General features: G+C 40.4%; 1 protein-coding gene across 2 annotated transcripts in view; it reads left to right on the top strand.

Moving 5' to 3' along the window:
• The window catches only part of Unc13c (unc-13 homolog C), a 426,173-nt gene that overhangs the window by 312,335 nt on the left and 90,129 nt on the right, over positions 1–23,709 (top strand). For both annotated transcript variants that reach the window (XM_063264996.1, NM_173146.2), the window contains 2 exon segments: positions 17,198–17,324; positions 22,891–22,987. In XM_063264996.1, the coding sequence (XP_063121066.1) occupies positions 17,198–17,324; positions 22,891–22,987 (224 nt within the window).

Genomic DNA, 23,709 nt, shown 5'->3' with positions numbered 1-23,709 from the left:
GAATGTCACACGGGCATATTATACATTTTGATCAAATCCACTTCTACCCCTTCCCATCTAATTCTTTCCTTTCCCATGTCCCTCCCACTTCTCGTGTTCTCTATTTAAACGTATAGCATCCACTCAGTGTTCCCTGTGTGCCCATGGTGGAGAGCTCAGAGAAGTCAGAAGCAGGCAGTCATGGTGGGACTGAACTTCAAGGTAAAGGATACGGTGCAGGTGGTATGGAGGGCAAAGGGGGAGAAAAAAGGTGAGGGATTAAGTCAGTGAGGATGGGGTGCAGGGTAGAAGACAGAACATGGGAAGAGACAATCAACACTAAAGAGCTTTGAAGAAGCCATGCAAAGTGTAGAAGCTTTCTGAAATAGACAGTGTGTTTATCTTTTCTTAGCTATTTGCAAGAAATTTTCCCAGAGCAGAGAAAAGTTGCCCTGAGCTATTTTTGTCTCAATACAACTCCCAGAAACTTTATGTTGATATCTTAGTGATCTCTTAATACAGTTTTCCATTCTTAAAAGTATACATTATAATATATTACAATTATTATAAATTAATGATAAATATTAATTATAATACATTCAATATTAATTAATTTAGTTGGTAATGTTGGTTAATTAATGTTATAAATATTAATTAAAAGATTATAATTAATATATTTACCAGTTGATTTTTAAATAAACCATAAAGTTGGAAAGATATGATTATTTATTAAAACTTTAATTTTTTGTCTTCTAAAAGGTGAAAAATTACATTTAAACTAAATACAGTTTTGGAAATTCCATAGCTAAAGTTAACACAAGAAAAAGGGTATGTCTTTGGCTGAATAATGTGAAAATTAATCAAAAGGTCATTTGAATGGCAAGAAATAAGAGACTTAAAATTTTAGGAGGAATCATGTGCATGTAAAAGGTGCATCACTTCTAGGAAACTGGAATTGTACAGTAGAGAATGAGAGATACATAGTGTGACTCTAGGAAGTATAGAATTTTGTTGAGTACTTTCCTAAGAACAGGTATTCAGGGCTCAGAAATAAAGATGTCTTGAAAAAAACATTTAAAACATATTAAAAATGCTTTTCTGTGCATTAGAACTTATATAATTTTGTGACTCATTCAAGTATTTACTAAGGCCCTGGAGAGATGACTCTACAGTTAAAAGCATCCTCTTGCAAAGGACTGAAGTTCAGTTCTCAGAATCCCCTCCAGCACTTGGCAACTGTAACTCCAGTTCTAGGGGATCCAATGCCCTCGTCTGGGCCTACATGTTTGCGCACACACACATATACATACATGCCTGCACACACACATCCAGATACATGCAATGCATGTACTAATTCCAATGCAATATCCCTCTGTTAGAATAAAGTGGATAAAATCCCAGAAAGTTCAGGACAATCATAAGGATATTCAGAGTGATCAAAGAAGAAAAGTGAACCCCTGCACAAATTACACGAGTACACATAAACATATGCACCCATGTATGAATGCATACACACACACACATACACACGTGCGTAGATGTACCTATGTAGCTTCTATTTCAGAAGGGGAAGGTCTGGTAAGTATTCTAGGGGCATTCAGTAGAAGGATGGTATTGGAATTGAGAGACTGGTGTGTGTGTGTGTGTGTGTGTGTGTGTGTGTGTGTGTGTGTGTGTGTGTGTGTGTGTTTATGGGGGGGGTAGGAGCTTGCGTGTAATAAGCACATGTGACTTTAGTACTTGGAAAATTACTAAATAAAATTCAAAAAGGAAAGCACGCCTCCCTGGTACAGATTACTCGGAGCTATGAAAATAAGAAAAGATAAAGGATGAAAAGAAATCAGTAGATGATCTTTTAGTGCTAATGCGGGAAGCTAATATTGGGTCATAAAGTTGCTGGGAGATCCCTAAACTTCTAGCTACTGTACAGAGCAGTATTGTTCTAGAGATGTATGGAAGCAGTCCTGTGAGTTGGGACCAGTGGTCACAGCGGCTGTGAGTTCTATTTCTGCCTCTACCTTGTAGTTTTATCTTTTATTAGTATCCATTCATTTAATCGGTCTGCGTTTATGTAGGTATGTGAGGGTGATGCCTGTGGAGGTCAGAGGACAATTTGCAGGAATGGGTTCTCTTCTTCCATCGAGTGGATCTCAGGTATTGAACTCAGGTCATCAGGCTGCATCAGTGAACCATCTCATCAGCCAGATCACCTCTTTGCATTTAACACTCAGGATTGTTGGATGCTGGGTACTTACTCAAAGGATCTTAAGTGGTTTGTCCTTCAGGATCTGTGGTTTGTTATCCATCACCTTCTGCCTACAAGGCTGACACTAAGATTTCCTTATACCTAACAATTTTCTTTTTTATGCCTTCAAAGAACTCTCCATCCATAGATGTTAAGAGTTTATGATGTAGGGAATGATGTGTCTTGGGGTGGGCTTCCTAGAAGTCATTTGACTTCTCTAGCTTCCTGGATCTTGATTCTGTTTCCTTTGCCAAGACTGGGGACATTTCCACCATTGCTTTTATTGACATCTTCTGTCCTCTCTCCATCTCTCCTCCTGGCATGCCTGCTGGTGTGTCTTGGACTGTCTTCCTCCTTCATTCACGTTTATCTCGATCGCACAGGTTGAGTTACTTCCAATGCCTATCATCAAGCTCCCTCATCCTCCTGACTGATTTCATCTTCCCTTGATCCTCCTTCGTTTTCTCGGCTTGTTGTAGTAGTCTTTGCCTACACAATTGTTGTTGGGTACATTTTGTTCTTTTTCTTTGTTAAGATTCTCTTTGTTCTTGTTTTTCTCCTGCCATCGATGAGCATTTTTCTGATCATTACTTTGAAATCCCTGTTGAGTAGTGTTCTTCCCTGCAACTAATCTGGCAAAGATTTTAGTAGCTTTCTGTTTTATTTTTTGTGGTTGTTGTGGTTTTGTTTTGTTTTTGTTTTTCCTGAATGCATCCAATCTGTGTCAGCTTTTAGTGTCACATTGAAAAGTAGGGCATACCACAACCTGTTAGTACCCTAGGACTCCCAAGATTCATCTGCAAAGATTGGAGTATTCTCCACATCCTGTTAGTATTCTAGGGCCCCCAAGATTCATCTGGAAAGAATAGGCTGCTCTTAGAGTAGACTGGGGGTATTCTTCTTGAGCTAAACCTGAGCATAGATCTTTCTATATACACATACATTCATTCTCTCTCTCTGTCTCTCTCTCTGTCTCTCTGTCTCTCTGTCTCTCTGTCTCTCTCTCTCTCTCTCTCTCTCTCTCTCTCACACACACACACACACACTTTCTCTGTCTCTCTGTCTGTGTGTGTGTGTGTATGTGTGTGTGTATCTGCCTCTCTCTGCCTCTCCCTTCCTTTCCCTCTTCCTCTTCCTCCCCTCCTCCCAACCCCCACTGCCCTAAGCTCAGCTCAGTTCTCATTCTAGGGACACAGCTACTGTGTTATAGGTGTCTGGTGTGTTAACAAGCATCTTCCGGAGAAAATAAGCTGCCCTGGATTTTCCTCTGAGTGAAACAGAGGAACAGCTTTTCATACCCGGCAAACAATTGGAGGTGGAGAACTGGCAGTAAGATGTGGAAGCAGAGCCCAGCCTCACTAGGTCATACTCAAAACGTGTGGGAAGGACCAGATCCTTTGAAAAGGCTTCCTAGATTTTGGACATGGTTGTGGCTCAGTTTTATTTTCCAGAGATCATGAATGTACTTGTATTCATGAACTTCTCCCTCCCCCTCCCCCTCCCCTCCCTCCTCCCCCTCTCTCCCCCTCTCCCTCTCACTTCCCCCTCTCTGTGTAAGGTTTTACATGGCCCAGGGCTAGTCCTAAACTCACTATTGAGTTGAGGATGATTTTGAATTTCTGATCCTCTTGCCTATACCTCCCAAGTGCTGAGATTATAGGTGTTCCCCACCACACCCAGGATGAAACCCAAGTCTTCATGCTCTACCCACAGAGCCCCACTCCAGCCTCCTGGAGAGTGAGACAGGCTGTGGTAAGGTGTCCTGCTCGGCTACTTTTCTTAAAGATGATGAACTCAAACCTATCTTATTAAAGTTAAACTAATCACAAAGAGAAAGAAAACTTGAACTTATTAAACAAATAAATTATCAAGAAAAAGGCATCAAAAATAAGCTCAAATATAGTCAAATATTTAGTTTGTCAATTATTTACAAACTAATCTAAATAAATGTCTCTTCACTTTATCTTAATGGCTAGTGACTACTTCCATTTCTTCTGAGAAATAAGGAAATGACCCCAAACCCACAATACTAAGGGAAATCACTTATTTTACACCTACCAATACCAGAACTACTTTCTTTTTGTTTAGGGTACCATAAATAATTGATTAAAAATTGATTTTGTCTCTAGAAAAGATGTTTGAACACTAAGTTATTTTTAAATAAGTAATGACTAGTGTACAGAAAATCACAAGAAATTCTGTAAAGATTTGAGTTTTGTAATAAAAATATTTTAAGCAATGGTCATGCAGTAAAAAGTTATAAACATCTGAGAAATACAAGCGATTGATTACTTTTGAGTAGTTTATATAGCCTACGTGTTAAAGGAAAAATCACTTCTGCATTTTATTGACAAGTCTTAATAAAAATGGAAGGCATAAACAGGGCCTTTCACTGCAGAAAATTGGGTGTTTGAGATCTAACTATGATTTGCCCTTGTAGATTCTATAAGCCAAAACACGTACAGACCAAGACCAGTGTTGATTAGACCCCTTCCTACAGGGTGGGAAAATGCAACAGGGTATGGCAAAAAGCCATCCCTTTATATATCATCTAAAGATTTGCTTATATTTACTTTACCTGTGTAAGTGTTTTACCTGCATGCATGTATGTACACTGAGTGCATGCAATTCTCATGAGGCTCAGAAGAAGGTATAGATCCCATTGAGCTAGAGTCACGGGCAGTTGTGAGATGACATGTGGGTGCTGAGAACCTTGCAGATCCTCTGGAAGAACAGCCCTTGTTAATTTCTATGCCATGTCTTCGGCTTTCCCGTTGCATATTTCTCAATCTATTTTTTCTTCCATATGCCTGTCTATGGTTTTATGCATAAAAGATGGTGGGAGCACTTAGTAAACTGCCATTACCCTTCTTAGAATGTTAATTTTGGAAGGAAAGGGATGGGAGGTGACAGTATATACTGGAAAGCTCCAGTATGAGAAGTCTATCCCACCCCATAACACCTCACCCCACCTACCACACAGTCTTTGCGTGCTCACCTGAGCTTTTTCTACCACAGTGCCTTTGCACCTGCTCCTATGCCTCTGCTTCTTCAGTCTCCCAGAATCTCTATTCCAGACAGGAACCACAGTGACGTTTTAAGTATGTGGATTAGATACAAATAACCCAAAGCTATTCATGGCACAGGAAAAGGATCTGGTCCTGGGACCTCTCTGTACTGAACTCAGCAGGATCCTCCTACCCCTCCCTACCCCCACTGGACTCTTTAGACTTTAGACTACTTTTTCTGCTTTAGTCTGCCACTTTGTCCTTTTCCTAAACATGGCATTCTGGGAAATGATTGCATGGATGCCTTTGCTCTGGCTTCCTCTCACTAGAGATCTCCTGAATACTCTACTGAAGAAGTTACTCTAGCCTCATCTCTCTCTCTCACACCTTCTGCCCTTTCCAGCCTTCTACATGACATCTAGTAGTGCTTGTCTGTCTCTCGCCTCTGTATCATAAGCCATTGAGAGTCAAGATACCATTTTCTTCTGTGTTGTATTCTTTCAGAGTAGAATAGTACCTGGTTCATAATAAATAATAAACACGAATGAAATCTACCTTTCAGTTCCCAGTTCTGACTCTTGAAAATACTCTGCATAGCCTCCATTGTTAAGATACTGAAGAAGAGAACTCAATAGTGGGTTGGTGAGATATCTTGGTAATTAAAAGTACATGCTAGGCAACCAACCTGAGTTCAGTCCCAAGAACCATGTAAAAGGGGAGGGAGAGAACTAACCCTACAAAGGTGTCCTCTGACCTCCCAAGTTCTCAAGGGCTATGTACTGTGCCCCCATGTAATATACACACAGAATAATGATTATTATAGTAATACATTTTAAAGGAAAAAAATCAAAAGCTAAAAGGAGTCTATGTGTTTCTTTTTAAATGTTTTTCCTTGTTCCAGGGACGCTTGGCTCATGGCAGTAGCTTCTTTGGTGCCTGAAATTTACCGTTGTGTTTCAAACTGGTGCTTCCCTTTGTTTTGAACAGTGTTCCATCCACACGGTGTTTATTTTACTTATGGCTGTCTATTCTAGCCCAGATAAGGACCTACATGCCTGCTGCTCCTGACAATCTGGGCCAGGGAGGGGGGAGCCCCAGCCTTCTCCAGGAGGTGGTTGCCTGCTGTGAGCTTTTCAACCAGCTTTGTTGCCAGAAGGTCTAGATTAGAATTCTAAGTAGATGCATTGGAGGATCTAGGTGGCTAATCTATCCACAGGATGTGCACTTTTATAAACTCAGAAAGCCTGAATATTTTTCTGGGCTTCTGCTGAGGAAGTTGCTGGAATCCTGAGCAGGTTGCCTGCTCCTCCTGAGCTCCCAGCATCTATCACAGTAGTCACAGAGCAAGGCATTAGTTCCTTTTTTTCTTTAGCTTCATTTTCTCTCTCTCTCTCTCTCTCTCTTTCTCTCTCTCTCTCTCTCTCTCTCTCTCTCTCTCTCTCTCTCTCTCTGTATATAGTTGTATTGTCAGAAATACATCAGTCAGCCATTATTGACAAATGTGATCTACTTTTCTGATTAAGATTTCTTAACCTCTTTGCTTGCTCTCATTTATGGAAGACTCAAGATCCTTTTATTTAACATGTTACATGTAGTTTTGTTTTCTTCCTCCTTGATTCTGCCTTGCTAATATCATACCTTACTTTGGCAGCCAAAATTTTAGGTGTTACCTCACCTTCAGAGAGCCACCAATGTCGTTAGATCATCATCAGACTTATCCCAAATGTCTTATCTCAGGGTATGAGTAAGAACCCACAAACTCTCTCTGTATACTTACTAAAGAGTTACAGTATCATAGGGGTGTGTGTGTGTGCGCGCGCGCACGCACGCGTGCAAATGTTTACAGCAATCAGGTACTCAAAAGTTTCCAGGTAATAAGCTTGTGCCTCTGTGAACACAGGGCATTTGCATAACCTTGTAGACCCTGACCCAAACTTCTGCTTCTTATTTGATATTACCTCTGGCTGTGCATCAGCTCCTATAGGGAGTAGAAAACAGTGTCAATCAGCAAGGAAAACGTTTTAAGACTGTATAGAAAGAACAATGTATGCTACCCATCTCTTGGGACAAAGCAAAATAAGTGTGCAGTAAATGACATCAAAGGAGGGCTGTGGTGTGTCAGACATTATCAGAAAAATAAGTGTGCATTAAATGACATCAAAGGAGGGCTGTGGTGGTGTCAGACATTATCAGGAAAGTGGGTTGAATAGCTAGGTACTGTGGCACACACACTATAGTCCAGTGAAGTTGAGGCAGGAGGCTCCAGAGTTCAAGGTTATCCTTAGCTACATAATGAATTCTGCCACAATTTGAACTACACATGACCCTGTCTCAAAACAAAAAAGCAGAAGAATAAAATTGGTTATGTGTGGGTTGGGGATTTAGCTCAGCGGTAGAGCGCTTGCCTAGCAAGCACAAGGCCCTGGGTTCGGTCCCCAGCTCCGAAAAAAAAAGAAAAAAAAAAAGACTATGCCCCAAAATTGGTTATGTGTGTGCTACTCCTATCCTACAAACCACATATAATTATATGTTTCTATATTATGTGTAAAGTTTGTGCATCAATACTAGCTCTCTGGAAAGATATACCTTTCCAACTAATTGCTAATAAACACATGCCAAAGGAAAAGAGCCAGATTTTTCTTACTTGCCAAGCTTTTCCTCTGTAAAATTTTAAGTAAGCATTTTTGTCCTTCTAGTAAAATATTCATATTTCCAACTGAAATTCAAAGATTAAATTCTGCACAAAAATTATTATATTGCAGTTTGGAAAAGCTAATTAAATAGTTTGTTTTGTAAATGTAATGAGCTAGTCCAGTATTTGTTGCCAAAATTAAAAATGTAGGAGGATTGATGGCTAAACAAATTTAAGAATCATTTGTGACACATGAGCTCAAAAGGATTTTATTAACAGAGTCAGCATTACATATAAATAATTGAATGGGATTTAAGATGACTTGAAGTATATTTCTGAATTTGATATTATAATCTTTCCCATCAATATTTAGTAGGGCATACTGCAGATGCAATTATGGTATTTTTGTTGAAATTTTTCTGTATAAGGTGCACTATGGAAAAAAACTCACTAAAGAAAACCAGGTTTGGGTTAGGATTCTGTAATGCAATGATTCCTAAGTCACTGAGAATATGGTGGTTTTCTACAATGCACCAGAGAACCCCAAGTATAGGCTATCCAGAAGATCTGGAGGGGTATCAGTTCACATATAAAACTGCATATTTTATCATATATGATCATTTTATATCAAGAGTGTATTGGGTTGGTTTGATGCTGCTTGTATTCTAATGCTAAATGCTGGCTCTCAAGATCCAGTTGCCCCAGTGATGAACAGATATCCAAGTAGGCCAAATGACTCTATGTAAAACTTGGTGGTTTACTAGTCAATAAGAGGCTAGAGCCTGTGATTGGACAGTAGAGGGAGGAAGGTGGGACTTGAGGATCAAGTGAGAGGCATGGCAGGTAGAGAGAAGAAAGGAAGAAGAAAGGACAGGAGGTGGAGGAGGCTGCCATGAGATGGACCATGGGCATATGGACAGGAAAAACAGAAAGTTACAAGGGACATTATAACTGGAAAATAAGTTAGAGTAGCTGCCCAGTCTATGCTTATGGCTTGTAAATAAATACCTGGAATCAGTCTTTTATACAGGCAAGCTAGAATGCCTAATTCCATTTACAAGCAGCTAGCTCAGTGGTAGAGCATGAGACTCTTAATCTCATATTCATGGGTTCTTGCCCACGTTGGGCACCATTTTAATTTTTTATTTTGTTATATTTGTTAATTTTCATGATTATAACAAAATATCTGAGTCAGGCAACATTAAAAAATATTAAGATTTATCTGTCTAGAGGTTTAAAGTCTGTTAAGCATTTATAGGGTCTGGTGAGAGCCTGCTGTAGTTTGATGTGTGTTGCTGAGATAAAACTGACCAAAATCAATTGGGGAAGGAGAGGGTTTGTTTGGCTTACAGATCACAGTCCATGGTCAAGGCCATAATGTAAAGGGGGGAATGCTGCTTACCAGCTTGCTGTCCACGGCTTTCTCAACCTGCTTTCTTATACCACCCAGGACCACCTGCCCAGGGGTGGCACTACCCACTATGGGCTGGGTGCTTCTATACCAATTAGCAATCAATAAAATATTTACCCAGACATGCTCATAGGCCAAGCTGATGGAGGTACTTCCTCAATTAAAATTCCCTCTCTCCAGGTGACCAAGAGTAGTGTCACATGCTGTCATTGGATATATCATATAGTGGCAGTAACATGTGTTCTCGTGTGTCTGGAACTCTTGTTAAAGCCTTCATAGTCCAATTGTGGCCATGACCCCTAATGACCTTATCTAACAGCATTTTCCAAATCTCCAACTCTAAACCCTATAGTTAGATTAGGTTTCCACCCATTTAATACCCCACAATGGGGATTACATTTAAACACACAAAGCTCCATAGACAGATTGCATTCAAACCACAGTAGTTTGAGTACATTTCTTAAAATCTATAACATCCTTTCCAGTTAGTTTAAATGTTTGCAGAATGGTTCTAATAACATCAGGGCCCTGAGTTTGATCTCTCTGTGAGTCTGCTGATTCCCATCATAGGCCAGGCTCTGTTGTACATGCCTGTAATCCCACAATGAGGAAGAGAAAGGCAGAAGGATCAAGTGTTCAAGGTCATTATCAGTTACACAATGAGTTCAAGTCCAGTCTGGGCTGTATGAGACCCTGTCTCACAACTACCCCCCCACACACACACATACATACTCAATAAAAATATAGTAACTGGAAGTTAGAAGGTATCTGTCTTATTTATGATTTTACTGCTATGAACAGATACCATGACAAAGGCAACTCTTATAAGAACATTTAACTGGGCCTGGCTTACAGGTTCAGAGGTTCAGCCCATTATTATCAAGGTGGAAACATGGCAACATCTAGGAAGGCATGGTTCAGGAACAGATGAGAGTTCTATATCTTTATCTGAGGGCCAATAGAAGAAGACTGGCTCCCATGTGGTTAGAAAGAGGGTCTCATTGCCACCCCCACAGTGATACACTCCCTCCAATAGGCCACAACTATTTCAACAAGGCCACGCCTCCTAACAGAGCCACTCCCTGAGCTAGGCATGTTCAAACCACCACAGTAGGGCAGTAATTAAGAAGTAATAGCTTTTGAAAACCTTCCTGTGACACAATGAAATATAATAGCATGTGGCCCAACTCCACCACAGACAATTTAGCACAATATAACTTTTGCTTTGTTTTTACTTGTAAAAGTCAGAGCTTGGGCACCTCTAGCACGTCCTGTGGCTCAGGGACCCAACATCCTAGCTTTGGAGTTTTGCTATCTGTAGGACCTTGGAACTATGCTGTGATGTCAGTATTTGGCCAGTATATGAGGGTAAGAAGATGGGGAAATTTCATAAGTTTCTTTATAACAAGCCTAGACCCATGATGTTCTTCAGCCCTAAATTCATACGGCAAGCAAGGCTAGCACATGTAGTCTGCCTATGCACCTGGGCAAAAAGAAGGACAAGGCTTGGCAACTAGTCAAATTTGCCACAGGAGGTTCATGGTGTTTACAGAAAGTCTCTGTGAAGAAATAAAGGGATATAAATGCAAGGTTATCTTTGTTCCTGCTGTTTATGGGAAAACATCACAGGTGGACCCTGTGTACCCTCTCATTTCAGTTTGTCTTTATACTGCCCTCAAGATCAGAGCTCTACCACGAATTGATTCAATATACCGCAGGTCACTTTTGGCTTAGCCGAGGAGCAAAATTCATGGAGAGGTGTCAGTTACTCTCTTGAACTGGCAGAGTGTGACATCAGCTGGTGTTGTAAGTCTCCTACATGCATGCACAGAGAGTAGCAGCTATCAGCTGATAGCATGTGAGAAAAAAACAAAACAAAACAAAATCTCAAAGACATAGACATTAGGGTTGGGAAAGTAGCTTTGCTTGGTAGCTATCTTCTGTGTAGGAGAAGCTGACATTGGAAAGGTGGCTGGACAGAGACGGAGTGCTTGGCTAGCATGCATGAAGTCCTGAGTTCAATCCCCAGCTCTACACAAACCAGGCATCGTAGCTGAATTAGTTATTTCCCTGTTACTGTTATGAAGTACCACAACCAAGGCAATTTAGAGAAGGGGGAATACATTAGGGCTTAAGGTTTCAGAAGGATAAGAATCCTTCTCTTCCTGGTGAGGAACCATGGCAGCAAATGGCATGCAAAGATGGCGGCAGAAGCAGGAAGTTGACAGAGCTAATTGGAAATGGTGAAAGCTTTCTTTTTCTCAAAGATACCCCCTTGTGAAGTATTTCCTCCAGCAAGGTTGCACCACTCACATCTCCCCAAGCAGCACCGCCAAATGGAGACCAAGTGTTAAATACTTGAAACTATCCTGAACATTTCACATTCAAACCACTTGTGGTCCCAATGCTAGAAAAGCAGAAAGATCAGAGTTCAAAATTATCCAATTCTAGCTACACAGCTATTTGAGGCCAGCTGTGGCTACCTGAGACCCTACTTCCAAATAAACTTTAAACTGATAATTCTAAGACTTTTTCCCCCAGAAAACCATAATAGCCCCATGCTATTTTCTAGGTTATTTCTTAAGGATGAAAATAGATAGTCCCCAGGTAAGAATATAACTAGATTTAGACATCTAGAAAGTCAGAGATGCCCTCTCCTATCTCCTGTCCCATATCCCTCCTTACTGAGAGACTCAGAGATAGGGAGGAAGAGGAAGTGGCCTGTCCAGGGTAGCTACAGTGAATCAGGAGGCTGGAAGTACTCCCTGGAGCCCTGGGGACAGCAGGACTGCAGAGAGGGAAGTACTGAGGGGGTGTCTAAAAATTGAGTTCTAAATTGAGTATATAAATTAACAAAAAAGAAAGAACTTGTGTGTGTCCTTAGAGAGAAGTGAAGTTCAAGCTGGCTAAGCAAATAGACATATATTCTATTTTAAAAACAAAAACAAAAATTACTGCTTCTCTTTATGGTGCAGAGAACGCTGTATTGCAAAGGGAAGATTAATGAAATACATATGGTTCACCCAAACTACCATTAAATCATCTCAAAACACAAGAGATGAAAATGGGTGGCAGGGTTTTTATTGGAACAGTTATGTCACTTCATAGACGAGAGTCTGTGCATGAAGTAGGGTCCTTTTGAAGGGCATGAGGTCCCATTTTAGATACCAATTGTTTCTCTCCTCTCCACTGAATTTCACTATAGGAAATTATTTCTGTGGCTATCTAACAGGTGGGCTAGATTCATCTCCTACAGCAGCCTTATGGCACCCTGTAAGTCCCACACTCCTGAATCCATTACACTTCCTTCTTACCCACAATGCACTTCACATGGAGAGCACGGCTCCTGGAACCTTTGTTTCGTATTCCAGTGCCTCACCCGGGATCTGGCCTGCACTCCATAAATGCCTATTAATGAACCTGGTAACCCTTCCCTTCAGGATTCTGTTAATATGGAAACACGCTTGGAACAGGTGGCCCAAGACCCACCTACTCATGAGCTGGTGCTGTGTTCCCCCTTTCTACCTTAATGACTAGTTCTCTATAGTGACATGAGAGAATTGCTGTGTAGTGCCAGTTTTCCTTTAACTTCTTGAAAGACGGCAAGGCTAAAATTTAATTTTCAGTATGTATTTTGGAGACTATATTACTCAGACTGGTAATATTTAAATATTTAACCTTTCTATACCCAGAATTCATTGAATTCTTCTTCTAGAAAATACACTTTGCCACCTTTATTTCAATGAAATTACTATGCAATAATAGTTTTCCAGTTATTTGCATTCTTCTTACAAACATGTCCGACAGTACATCTTCTGAACTATGTATCGTGCCTGCTTGAACTTTTTTCCTATTCAAAACTCTGTAGGCGCCCTTTGCTTTGAGGTTCTCTTGTCTCTGTTCTCTTTCCCGTCTTTTTTGCTTGTCTCGGCTCTACTTGCATTTCTTCTTTTTCTACCCAATCTGAGCTTATACTCAATTCTTGGACTTAAAGAATTAAAAATCAAATTTATCTCCACACACCATGGCTGATCCTACAGCTCACGAAAAGAATACTTTCGCGTAAAATTTTAATTCTAAAAATTTTAATTGATTGATAATACAATTGATGTAAAATTTTGAATACACCTAAAAAATCCAGTTGTCATACATTTATTTTTTTATTCATAAAGCATTGTATGTGTGTGCTTTGTATAAAACTTAACTCAAGCTCATTCTGCAAGTTATTGGTTTCATTGTGAGGCTCCATGCATGGGTAAGCTGTATTTTAATCGATTCTACCCTCCCCGCATCATGTTTCATCCTTCCTCCCTCCTCCCACCGCCAGCTTCCTACCTTCCTTAGCCCTAATAGTCACTCTTTTACCTTCAGATCTCTTTTCCATTGAGGTTCAATGAATGGGAGAAAACCTGTGATCCTTGCCCCTGAAAGTCTATTTTGTTTCCTATAACATAAGGGTCTCCTGTTGCATTTGTTCCTCTGTGAATGTTACGGTTTCTTTCCCCTTCGTAGGGGAACAAAATTCAATTGTGTACATACACAACACTTTTATCCATCCATCCATGGGCACCCACTCGATTCTGTAACCTTGCCATTGTGAGGACTGTGCCAGTAAACATAGCTAGCTCTTCTGTGTGTCCTGATTTCATTTTCTCTCTGATCCCTGGGCATGGTCAACCTGAATTATGTGCAATTTCTGTTTTTAGGTTTTGAAGAAACCTCAATACTGTTTTCCCACAGCAGCTAGCGGCAGCGTGAGAGGACTCTCTTCCTTTCCTCTCTAGCTGATCCCCATCGTCATTTGGATACAGTCATTCTACATGGTATACAACAGAACCTTTGGGTTCATGTTTCTCTGGAAGCTAAAAGTGTTGGGTATTTTTTCTCTTACACATGTATTGGCCATTTGTAATTCTTATTCTGACAATTGTCTGCCCATCAGATTGTTTGCCCATCTATTAATTATGCCATTCGTTCTTTGTTTTTTTGGTTTTTTTTTTGTAACACATTTGTAATTAGGAGTTCTGGTGTGTGTATGTGTATGCCTGTGTGTCTGTCTGTCTGTCTGTCTGTGTCTCTATCTCTCTCCCCTTCTTCATCCCTCTTCCATACCTTGGATCAGTTTATAAAGGATTTTTCAGTAATATTTATCTCAGTTTCACTGGTCTATTGCATTGGTCGTTTAATCTGTTTCCACTCTGATCATTATTCCTTCTTTCTACTAGATTTAGTTTTGCCTTGTTCCGATTTTTTTAGGATCTTGAGACGTAAAACTGAGTTATATATTTTAGCTCTTTGATTTACTTTTTTAGTTGTAGGAACTCTTAGCTCTAAGAATCTCGTAAAACTGCCTTCACTGTAGGCTTGTTCCATTTTCATTTGATCCTGCAAATTTCCCCATTTTTTTCCCTCAGTCTCACAGAAAGAAGACATAACTCAGTGACCCGGGTTGGCTTTGTCCTGGCAATTTTATTCTCTTACCGTCCCATGTGACTGGGATTCCTGCTATGTGACACATTTACCCTTCCATGGTCAGCTAGATGTCAAAGACTCAACACCAGACTTCATGTACCAACTACAGGCCTGGGAAATAGAAATCACATAGCATTCACCGTCTTAGGCAGCCAGCGCATACATGCTTATAATTATGAAAGACTTCTAGATAAGGGCCAGATTTTGAAAATGTGAGGTTAATTTGAAAACGATACTTCACCATGCAACAATCTATTGAATTTCCCCACCATACTTAGAGCCTGGCAAGTTGGTGTGATGTCTTTCTTACCCAGGTACTGCCGCACAGTAACATTTATTTCTGGATATGGAGTAAATTGTGGACTAGACTGGAGGCCTAGGGGTTATCAGTCATCACCCCAGTGATACAGATACAAAAGAAGAGGCTTAGCCTACCAGCTTGCCTCTAGGACAGCAACAAATGCTGGATTCCAGGCAGTAGAAGAACCCACGAGCCATTTCTGTATAAGGTCTATATAATGATAAATGACTGAGTCACAGGATAAGAGGTTCCCATAATTGGTGTCTTCGGGTACTGTGGTGTTAATTTCCTATCTATGAACTGATCAAATAAATATTCCTCCCAAAAGTGAAGGAATACCAAGGATCTGAAAGGGAAGATGGTTGCAGATCTAAAGAGGGACAAAGCTGGAGGTGGCCGAGGCCAGCCATCTTGTTGACAGTTTGTTTAGTGTTGTTCTGGAACACTGCTTCATCGCTTTCTATGTGAGAACACCTAGCCCAGCTATACGGTGTCTTGAATTAGCACTTTTCAGATAATTTAAAGGTTTGATTTGGGGCTGTAGTCTTGCACACTCTATGGGGTTCACATCACCCCATGGTCTGGTTTTAGGAAGCAGGAATGGCTTCTGTTCTCAATAACCATCCAATTTCTTCAATCTACATTTCATTATTTACCACAGAATGCAAGGCATAGGGTACTTCTATAAAGAGGCAAATGCCTTCGGCTTCAGTGGGAGTCACTGATTCCCAAAGGGATTTCTCAGAGGCTGCTTACATCCTGAAGAAACACAGAAATATTTACAGTTTGCCTGCATTCATTGTTGCTGTCAGATTTGGCCAATGGGTTAATATTAGTGAGAGGAAAGCATTCCAGGGCTGGGGAAACGCTTTGTTAGTAAAAGGTTTGCTGTTCACCATGAGAGTTGAGTCCAGATCCCCAGAACTCAGATAAAAAGCCAGAAATACCCGGTGAGAGACTGTAATCCCAGCACCAGGGAAGCAGAGACAGAAGGATCCCTGTGTCTCACTGGCCAGCCAAATCAAAGCAGCAAGCCCCAGGTTCAGTGAGAGACTCTGTCTCAATAAAACAAATAGATGCAATTAATAAAGACATCCACTTTTTCTCTTCCCTCTAGACATGCTTATCCATACATATACACAGGTATACATATATGCACTACCTAAATAAGCACATATCCAACACACACATTCAGCAAAGTTATATATGTTTCTCCTCCTCAGTCCTATATACCCATATTCTGTAAACAGCTTTAGGCTACCCTCTTTAAGTCACATATTAGGAAATTCCTCTAAGGAAACAAAAAGTACTGTATGGGTTTAAGTTAATTGTATCTTTCTGTATTCAATCATCTTAATTCTTTAAGTGTTAAAACTAGGTCAGGATGTGACCTGACCATGCACTTGTCACAGGTGCCCCACGTTAATCGACAATTATGACTCTACTTTAAGTCATGTTTGATCCCTTACAAGTTAGTTCTTTCTGTAATGTGTAATTTGCTAAAGGCAGCCAAAGTCTGAGAACCTCCAGATAAATGCAAATTTTACAATGTGGTTCGTCTTTATCAAAAGTCTCACCTTTTTCCAATGGAGACACATTAACATAATCAAGCCATTTTACAGTATCACTTGGCCTGCCTTCACAGGATCCAAGATTGTTTTATTTTCTTTATTATGTGTGTATCTGTGTGTGGCTATGTGCACATGAGTGCGAGTCCCCTCAGAGATAAAAAGACAGTGTCAGTTCCCCTAGAATTGGAATTTCATGTGACTATGAGCCATCCAACATGGACACTGAGACCCAAACTTTGGTCGCCTGCAAGAGCAGCAAACACTCTTAACCTCTGAGCCATCTTTCTTGTCCCCCAGGATTATTAGCACATGCTATGGAACACGGCCTCTAGGACCCAAGCTTGAGTCCTCTGTAAGAGCAGCAAACACCCTTACCTCCTGAGCCATCTTTCTTGTCCCCCAGGGTTATTTCTGCATGCTGCATAGCCTTAGGTTTGCCTTCAGCAACTCACTTTGCCTGGGATACCACGAGTTTCTTCTTTATAGAAATGCTGATAATAATGGTCGATCGGAACCTGAGTCCAGTGGCATTGTCTGTGAGCCACATTTATTAATTGTGTGATTTTTATCTGTTACAGAACATGAGAAGCAGCGCTTATGCAAGAGCACCGATTATATGAATTTGCATTTCAAAGTGAAATGGTTTTATAATGAGTATGTACGAGAACTTCCTGCCTTCAAGGATGCTGTTCCAGAATATTCCCTGTAAGTAGTGATTTCCACTCTCCCCCTTTGTCCTGAATTCACAGTACTGCAAAATCACAGCTGAGCAGCGGTAAGGACTAAGCTCTTCACATACTTCTCATTTGAATGCAGATATCTCTGTAGTGAAACTAATGTGGAAAGATTTGCATGTCTCTGAGGCTGAGAGGATGGTGTAGCATATTCCAAGAATGCCTTACTTAGATATTTGAAGAGAAATAAAATACAGAATGGGCTCTGGTTTAGATGATGAAATTATTTCCTGTGGAAGTGCTAGAATGCACAGTACTGGGGAGATAGCACAGCAGTTTAAGCATTTGCCACAGAAGCTTGAGGAACCAGTCATTGGATCCCCAGAAACTCACATAAAATGTCAGCTCAGCAGGGTCAATGTCCAGTCAGAGGGTAGAGACAATGGATCCCTGAAATAAGCTGTCTTGAAAGACTAGTCTAATATCACTGGGGTCTGGGGTTGATTGAGAAACTCTGCTTCATTGAATAAGGTGGAAAAATGAAGGGTAATGATTCCCAACTACAACCTTGGATGCTCCAGCGCATGCTCAAACATGTACATGAGCACCCACGCACAGTGCAAAACCATTCATGTACCTATATGCACAGCACACACACATATGAAAAGTGAGAAAATGCTAGAATGCTTTATTGAATAGCTAGACTTTCATTTTAATAAGCTATAACTGTCTCAGAAATGCATGTCTCTGAAATAGAAATCATTATTTAACAATGACATTTTCATCTTATGGGTTCGTCTCTGTCTTAGTTTCTCTTTGATGAAATGCCTTACAGAAACAATGGAAGGGAGACTGCTTTCTTTGGATTCATAGTCCCAGATATATGATAGAATACACCTGCTCTATCATGGTAGCAAAGTCACAGAGGCAGGAGCTTGAGGCATCTGGTCACACTGCAACCACAGTCGAGAAGCAGATGAATGTTTATTCACAGCTTACTTACTTATCTTAGAGTTCAGAATCCCAGCCCAGGTAATGGTGCCTCCCACAGTGGATGGGTCTTCATAGATCAGTTTACTGAATGACGATGGTCCCTCAGAGGCACGCTTAGAGGACCATCACCCAGGTGATTGTAGATCTCATTAGATTGACAGTTGAGATTAGCCATCACAGTGTCCATCAAATACATTTGTAATCATACAGCCACTCAGAAGTATTCAGCGTTTAATGTACTCCAGTACTCTTCTATTTTATTCTGGTCAGAGGGGTCACCCAGACGCTTCTTTATAAAAGATTGGTGTGTAAGATAAAGGCCTCACCCCAAAGAAGCTTATTCAGGCAATATTGATAATCACAAGGCAGAGCATAATGAAATAAGCTAATTTAAAGAGTATAAACACATCACAAGAAGAGAGTTACCCGATTGAAAGACTGATGTACTATCTATCATAGACTTTAAAAACTCAATCAGGTTATGCCAAGAGAAAAAAAACCAGAAAAGTGTTGATATGGAATGAGAGTCCATCTGCATAGGCTCTGATATAGTAATAGTATTGCTCTTCAGGTGGGGTCTAAAGTATGTTCTCCCACTAGAAAGTGATATCAGAAAAGCTTTAAACTAGACGATTATAAATGGATGCTGTGAAGCATGTGCCAGGCATTAGGCATCATGAGAATTGGAAGCAACAGAGACTGGGGGACAGAGCAGAGATTTAGGAGTTAATGAGCAATGTAATGACTGGATTCTAACAGTCTCGGTGTAATCTCCTCATCTCAGAGGTACATGAGATGGAAGAGTGTAGTGATACAAGTTAACTGTCTGTACCTCCAGGGGTGCATGGGAGGGTCTCAGGATACAGGCTTCAGGTAAGAGGAATCCTCGCAAGAGAGCTAGGATAAGCCAGAATGGCTAGACTTCATAACAGCATATTACATGATTGGAAATTGCTAAGAATTGGGCTAAGGGAGTGGCTCAGCAATCCAAGCACTTGCTATGTTCAGAATGGAATTTAAATTCCAAGCTCCCATGTGGATGCTGCATGGGCACAAGGCCCACCAGCAAACCCAGCAATTTGAAATTGGAAGCAGAAGATCCCTAGGACAAGTTACTGCGTTCGACTAGGCAAGTCAGTGAGCTCTGGGGTCACTAAGAGACTTTGCCTCAATGAGTAAAGTGGGAATAACCATGGAAAACACTGGAGGTCTATATCCGATTTCCACATGCACATGTTGAAAAAATGATAAAGTAACTTCTAGAAAATTTCTAAGAATTGGTTTTATGTGTTCTGGCCCCAAATGCCATAAGTATATTGAGTAATGTATTTTTATTTTATGATAAAGTATTAATATTTTAATTTGGCATACAAAGTAATGAGGTCTATGACTTTTTATACAGACTTTGTTCTTTTTCATTGTATATGTATGGCTTAAATTTTCCTCAACGTATGTATTTTTCAAAGCATATATCAATAAATATGCATACATCCTAAGAATTGGTAATAAAATGAAATAAGGCTATGTGTTTTGTCAAAAAAGCTTACTAGTTTAAAACAATTAAAAACAGAATATTACAAAATGATGTACCATATTTTAAATGCTAACTATTTATATAAAGCACTTGAAATGAGAACACAGGGTGAAAGACACATGGGAGAGAAAGTCTGAAGACAGAATTTACAGAATTTGTTCAATTAGCATATGAGGAAAATAAAGAGTTGGACATGAAGTAAACACATGCAAAGCAGTTGCTAGCGTCTTGGTTGAGAACAGGGAAGTAAAACAGAGGAGCTGTCTGCCAGACATCTGCATCTAGCTGTCTAGACTTACTCCATTAAGCTGAAATCACACTTGCATGCTTACTGAGCACAAGCTTCAAAAGGGAGCAAAATTTAACAGTCAGAGAGCAACCAAGGCAGCTGAGAATGAAGAAGGTACCCGCGAGAAGGCAGAAGGACACAGAAGAAAGTCTAACTGCAGTGGCTACCCACCATGTTCCACACTCAGGCCTGTGGGCCAACTGGCAATTCTGGAGACTTCGAGATCAGTGGCCAGTAGTTCAGGGTCTACAATAATCTCCCAAGAGAGAAGCAAATACTGATTTCCAGCACTAAGATGGCTCATTATCTGTGTAGGATCAAAACCACAGAGAAAGGGAAGGACAGAAAAATAAGCGCATGTGTCCACAAGTATTTTCTCCAGAGGTTGGTAACTTGGAGTCTTCCTTGATAGCTCTCCACACTGAAGCACGATCTCTCAGTTGATCCCAGAGTTCACCTCAAGGACTGGGCTAGCCACCTTCTCCACTTAACTCCAATGATCCCCTTTTCAATTTCCATAAGCTGGTATTAAGTGTATATCACCCGTTCACTCAGTATTTACAAGGGCTCTGCAGATTTGAATTAGTTCTCTGACATAATTTACATAAGTGTAAAGACTGGGGAAGAAAGCCATCAAGTAGAAAGTAGTCACCATGAGTATGTTAGTAAGTGGAGACTTTCAACAGCTCCACAATGCTAAAGGAACAATAGTTAAGAGGTCCAGACTTCTAGGGGCAGGGATAAGGTGTGGGGAGGGTGGGAGGGATGGGGTCTTGAAAACTGCCCTGGTTTTCAATGAATCTGAAGGGTTCTGAAGAGCTCTGTCATTGAAATACGAGCAAACATGAAAAGAGTGGTGTCCCAGGAGCCAGCTTTGTCCAAAAGGAGGTGTTCTCCCTTAGTGCCTCCCAAGAGTAAATGATCAATAAAAGGTCCACATGAGACTGGAGATCTAACCCAGCAGTTAGGAGCACTGGCTGCTCTTGCAGTAGACCTGGGTTAACTTCCCAGATGGTTCACAGCCATCTGTAACTCTGGTTCCAGGAGATCTAATACTTCTTCTGACCTCTGTGGACACCAGGTATGCATGCCACATAGAGACAAGAAGGAAAAACACACACATAAGATATACAAAATCTAAAGGAGAAATAATTCCTCATAGGCATCAATGTAACATTCAACAAGAAAATTAGGACCTATCTCACCAGAGGACCCAAATGTCTATAAACCAAGAGAAAACACACATTAATCTTATCACTCATAGGCCATGATTTATGATTTAAATGTTAGACTTTTAACAAAATTTTGAATCTATAAGAATGAATTAGAAATTATTATAGAACTGAGATAAAATTTAAAATATAACAGTTAAGATTAATGATAAATTATATACAGCACAAGAGATACAAAAATAACATGAAAGTAAGTTTAGAGGGAATGTCTATATAAAAAAGAGGGTGTAAATTATGCCCCCTCTCCAACAAAAATAAATGACAAAAGATATAGGGAACAGTTTATACAGTTAAGGTTTAAAAAATAAGAAGTGAGTCCCTGAAACTGAGAAAACGGGAGAGAGTGTACAGTTACAAAAACAATTGCTGTTTTAAAAATAGAAAACTATCTTGTTTGGTTGCTTTGGTCTGATTTGGTTGGTTTTCAAGACAGGGTTTCCGTGTGGCCCTGGTTGTCTTGGAACTCACTCTGTAGACCAGGGTACCTCAAACTCACAAATCTGCCTGCCTCTGCCTCCCAAGTGCCTGGGATTAAAGGCCTGAGGCACCATGTCCAGCTAAACACTATCTTAATCCAATAAAATAAGCCCTACCAAAACCAAACAAATAAAAGTAGTCTGAAAACAACTAAGGGGGTTGGAGGCATAGCTCGGCAGGTAACAGCACACTCTCCTCTCACAGCGGACCTTCGTTCAATTCTCAGCTCACATTACATGGCTCAAAACTACTTGTAATTCCAGCTTCAAGAAATCCAATACCTTCTGGGCTTCAAACACTGCATTCACATATACAAAGACACACATAATCAAAATATATTTATAGTTTTTAAAAAGCAAATGGCTAAAAAATATAATATTTATCAATAAAATTTCCAAGTTTCTTTTTGAGATCAAGGATTGGACTTTTCTGGTAGCAGGCAATGTTGGAGGCAATCTTTGAAAGCTAGGGAATGACATTATTGGTTACCAAGACTTCTTTAAAAGAAACAGTTTTAGAGGAGTAGGACATTAGTAGGCACAGATGCATCAAGAGGCCACAGTGGTCAGGAGATGGACCCACACATATGCCACTGCCTGATGGATGAACTTTTTATGTAAATGGTGCTAGATCAACTGGGCATCGTTGCGGGGAAAGAGCCTTGAAACTTACCTCAGACTAGTTACGAAACCAAAGCAGGGTGTGTTTAAGAAGTTGAAGGTAAAGTATATTGACTGTTGTTGGGTCTACATAGCTCAATGGAAAGGAATTATGGAATGGTGAGATAGAACATCTGAAGACTCAGCACAGGAGATCTACAGTCAACGAGAATTCCAGTCTTGAATAAAAGGAAATTGCAGGGTAGGTGTTGGGAGCTAAGCATATTTGAGGCAGCATGGGAGTGCAAAGAGAGAGATCGAGAGTTAAGAAGGTTCATTTGGTGAATATAATCCTCTACAAAGGAACAAAACTGAAAGAGATTTCTGACCCTGAATCACCCTCATATGGGAGCAACATGGATGTTACCACATGTAAATGATGTCCTGGGAAGTAACTTGTTAATTTTTTGTAGGTGGTTTGAGCCTTTTGTTATGCAATGGCTAGATGAAAATGAAGATGTGTCCATGGAATTCCTTCATGGAGCACTGGGAAGAGACAAAAAGGATGGAGTAAGTCCAGACAAGGCTGGGATTCGGTTACCTTTCTCACCTCTGAGCAAATAGGAAATGTGGGGTTCATTGGTTTTTGTTTCATTTCATTTCATTCCTTGGTGACCTAAGCAGATTTAACATGATTTCAAAGAGCTGGAGGAACCAATTAAATAAAAAGGAAACAAGAAAAATCAATCATTTCTTTGCCACAAGATTCTTCTTTATTGTGAGTCTGACTCTACAAGGTCCCCAGGCATATACAAAATGTCTGTTTTCATGGAGCCCTCTGAGAATGAGGTCATACCAAGGAGGAAAACACCCATCATCCACCTCTAGCCTCTACATGCATACACATAATGTTCATGCACACAAAGAGCCATGCTTTGAAAAAAGGTAATGTAATCCCTTAATCAACCTCAACAAAGACCTTATGACTAATTTATAGCTATCTTTTCTGTGGTGTTTTACATCTTAGAGATGGGCAGCTGTATTTTCTCCATCCTTAAAATTACCTTACCAGGGAGCAGTGAGGATCATCTCTGGTTTGTTGTGGTTTGTTCATGAGACAAGTATCATGTAGCCCAGGCTATGTGAGTCCAAGCCTGTCTTGAACTCCTGATCCTTCGGCCTTAGCCTATCAAGTGCTAGGCTCACAGGTGTCACCACCATGCCTTGACAAGAAAAGATAGAGCAAGTCTCTGCACTATAGACCAGCAGGTCAAAGAGGTCAGAGAACAAGT

This window comes from Rattus norvegicus, chromosome 8, assembly GCF_036323735.1.
Source record: "Rattus norvegicus strain BN/NHsdMcwi chromosome 8, GRCr8, whole genome shotgun sequence".
NCBI lineage: Eukaryota > Metazoa > Chordata > Mammalia > Rodentia > Muridae > Rattus > Rattus norvegicus.
This window is presented reverse-complemented; position numbering and strand designations above follow the sequence as displayed.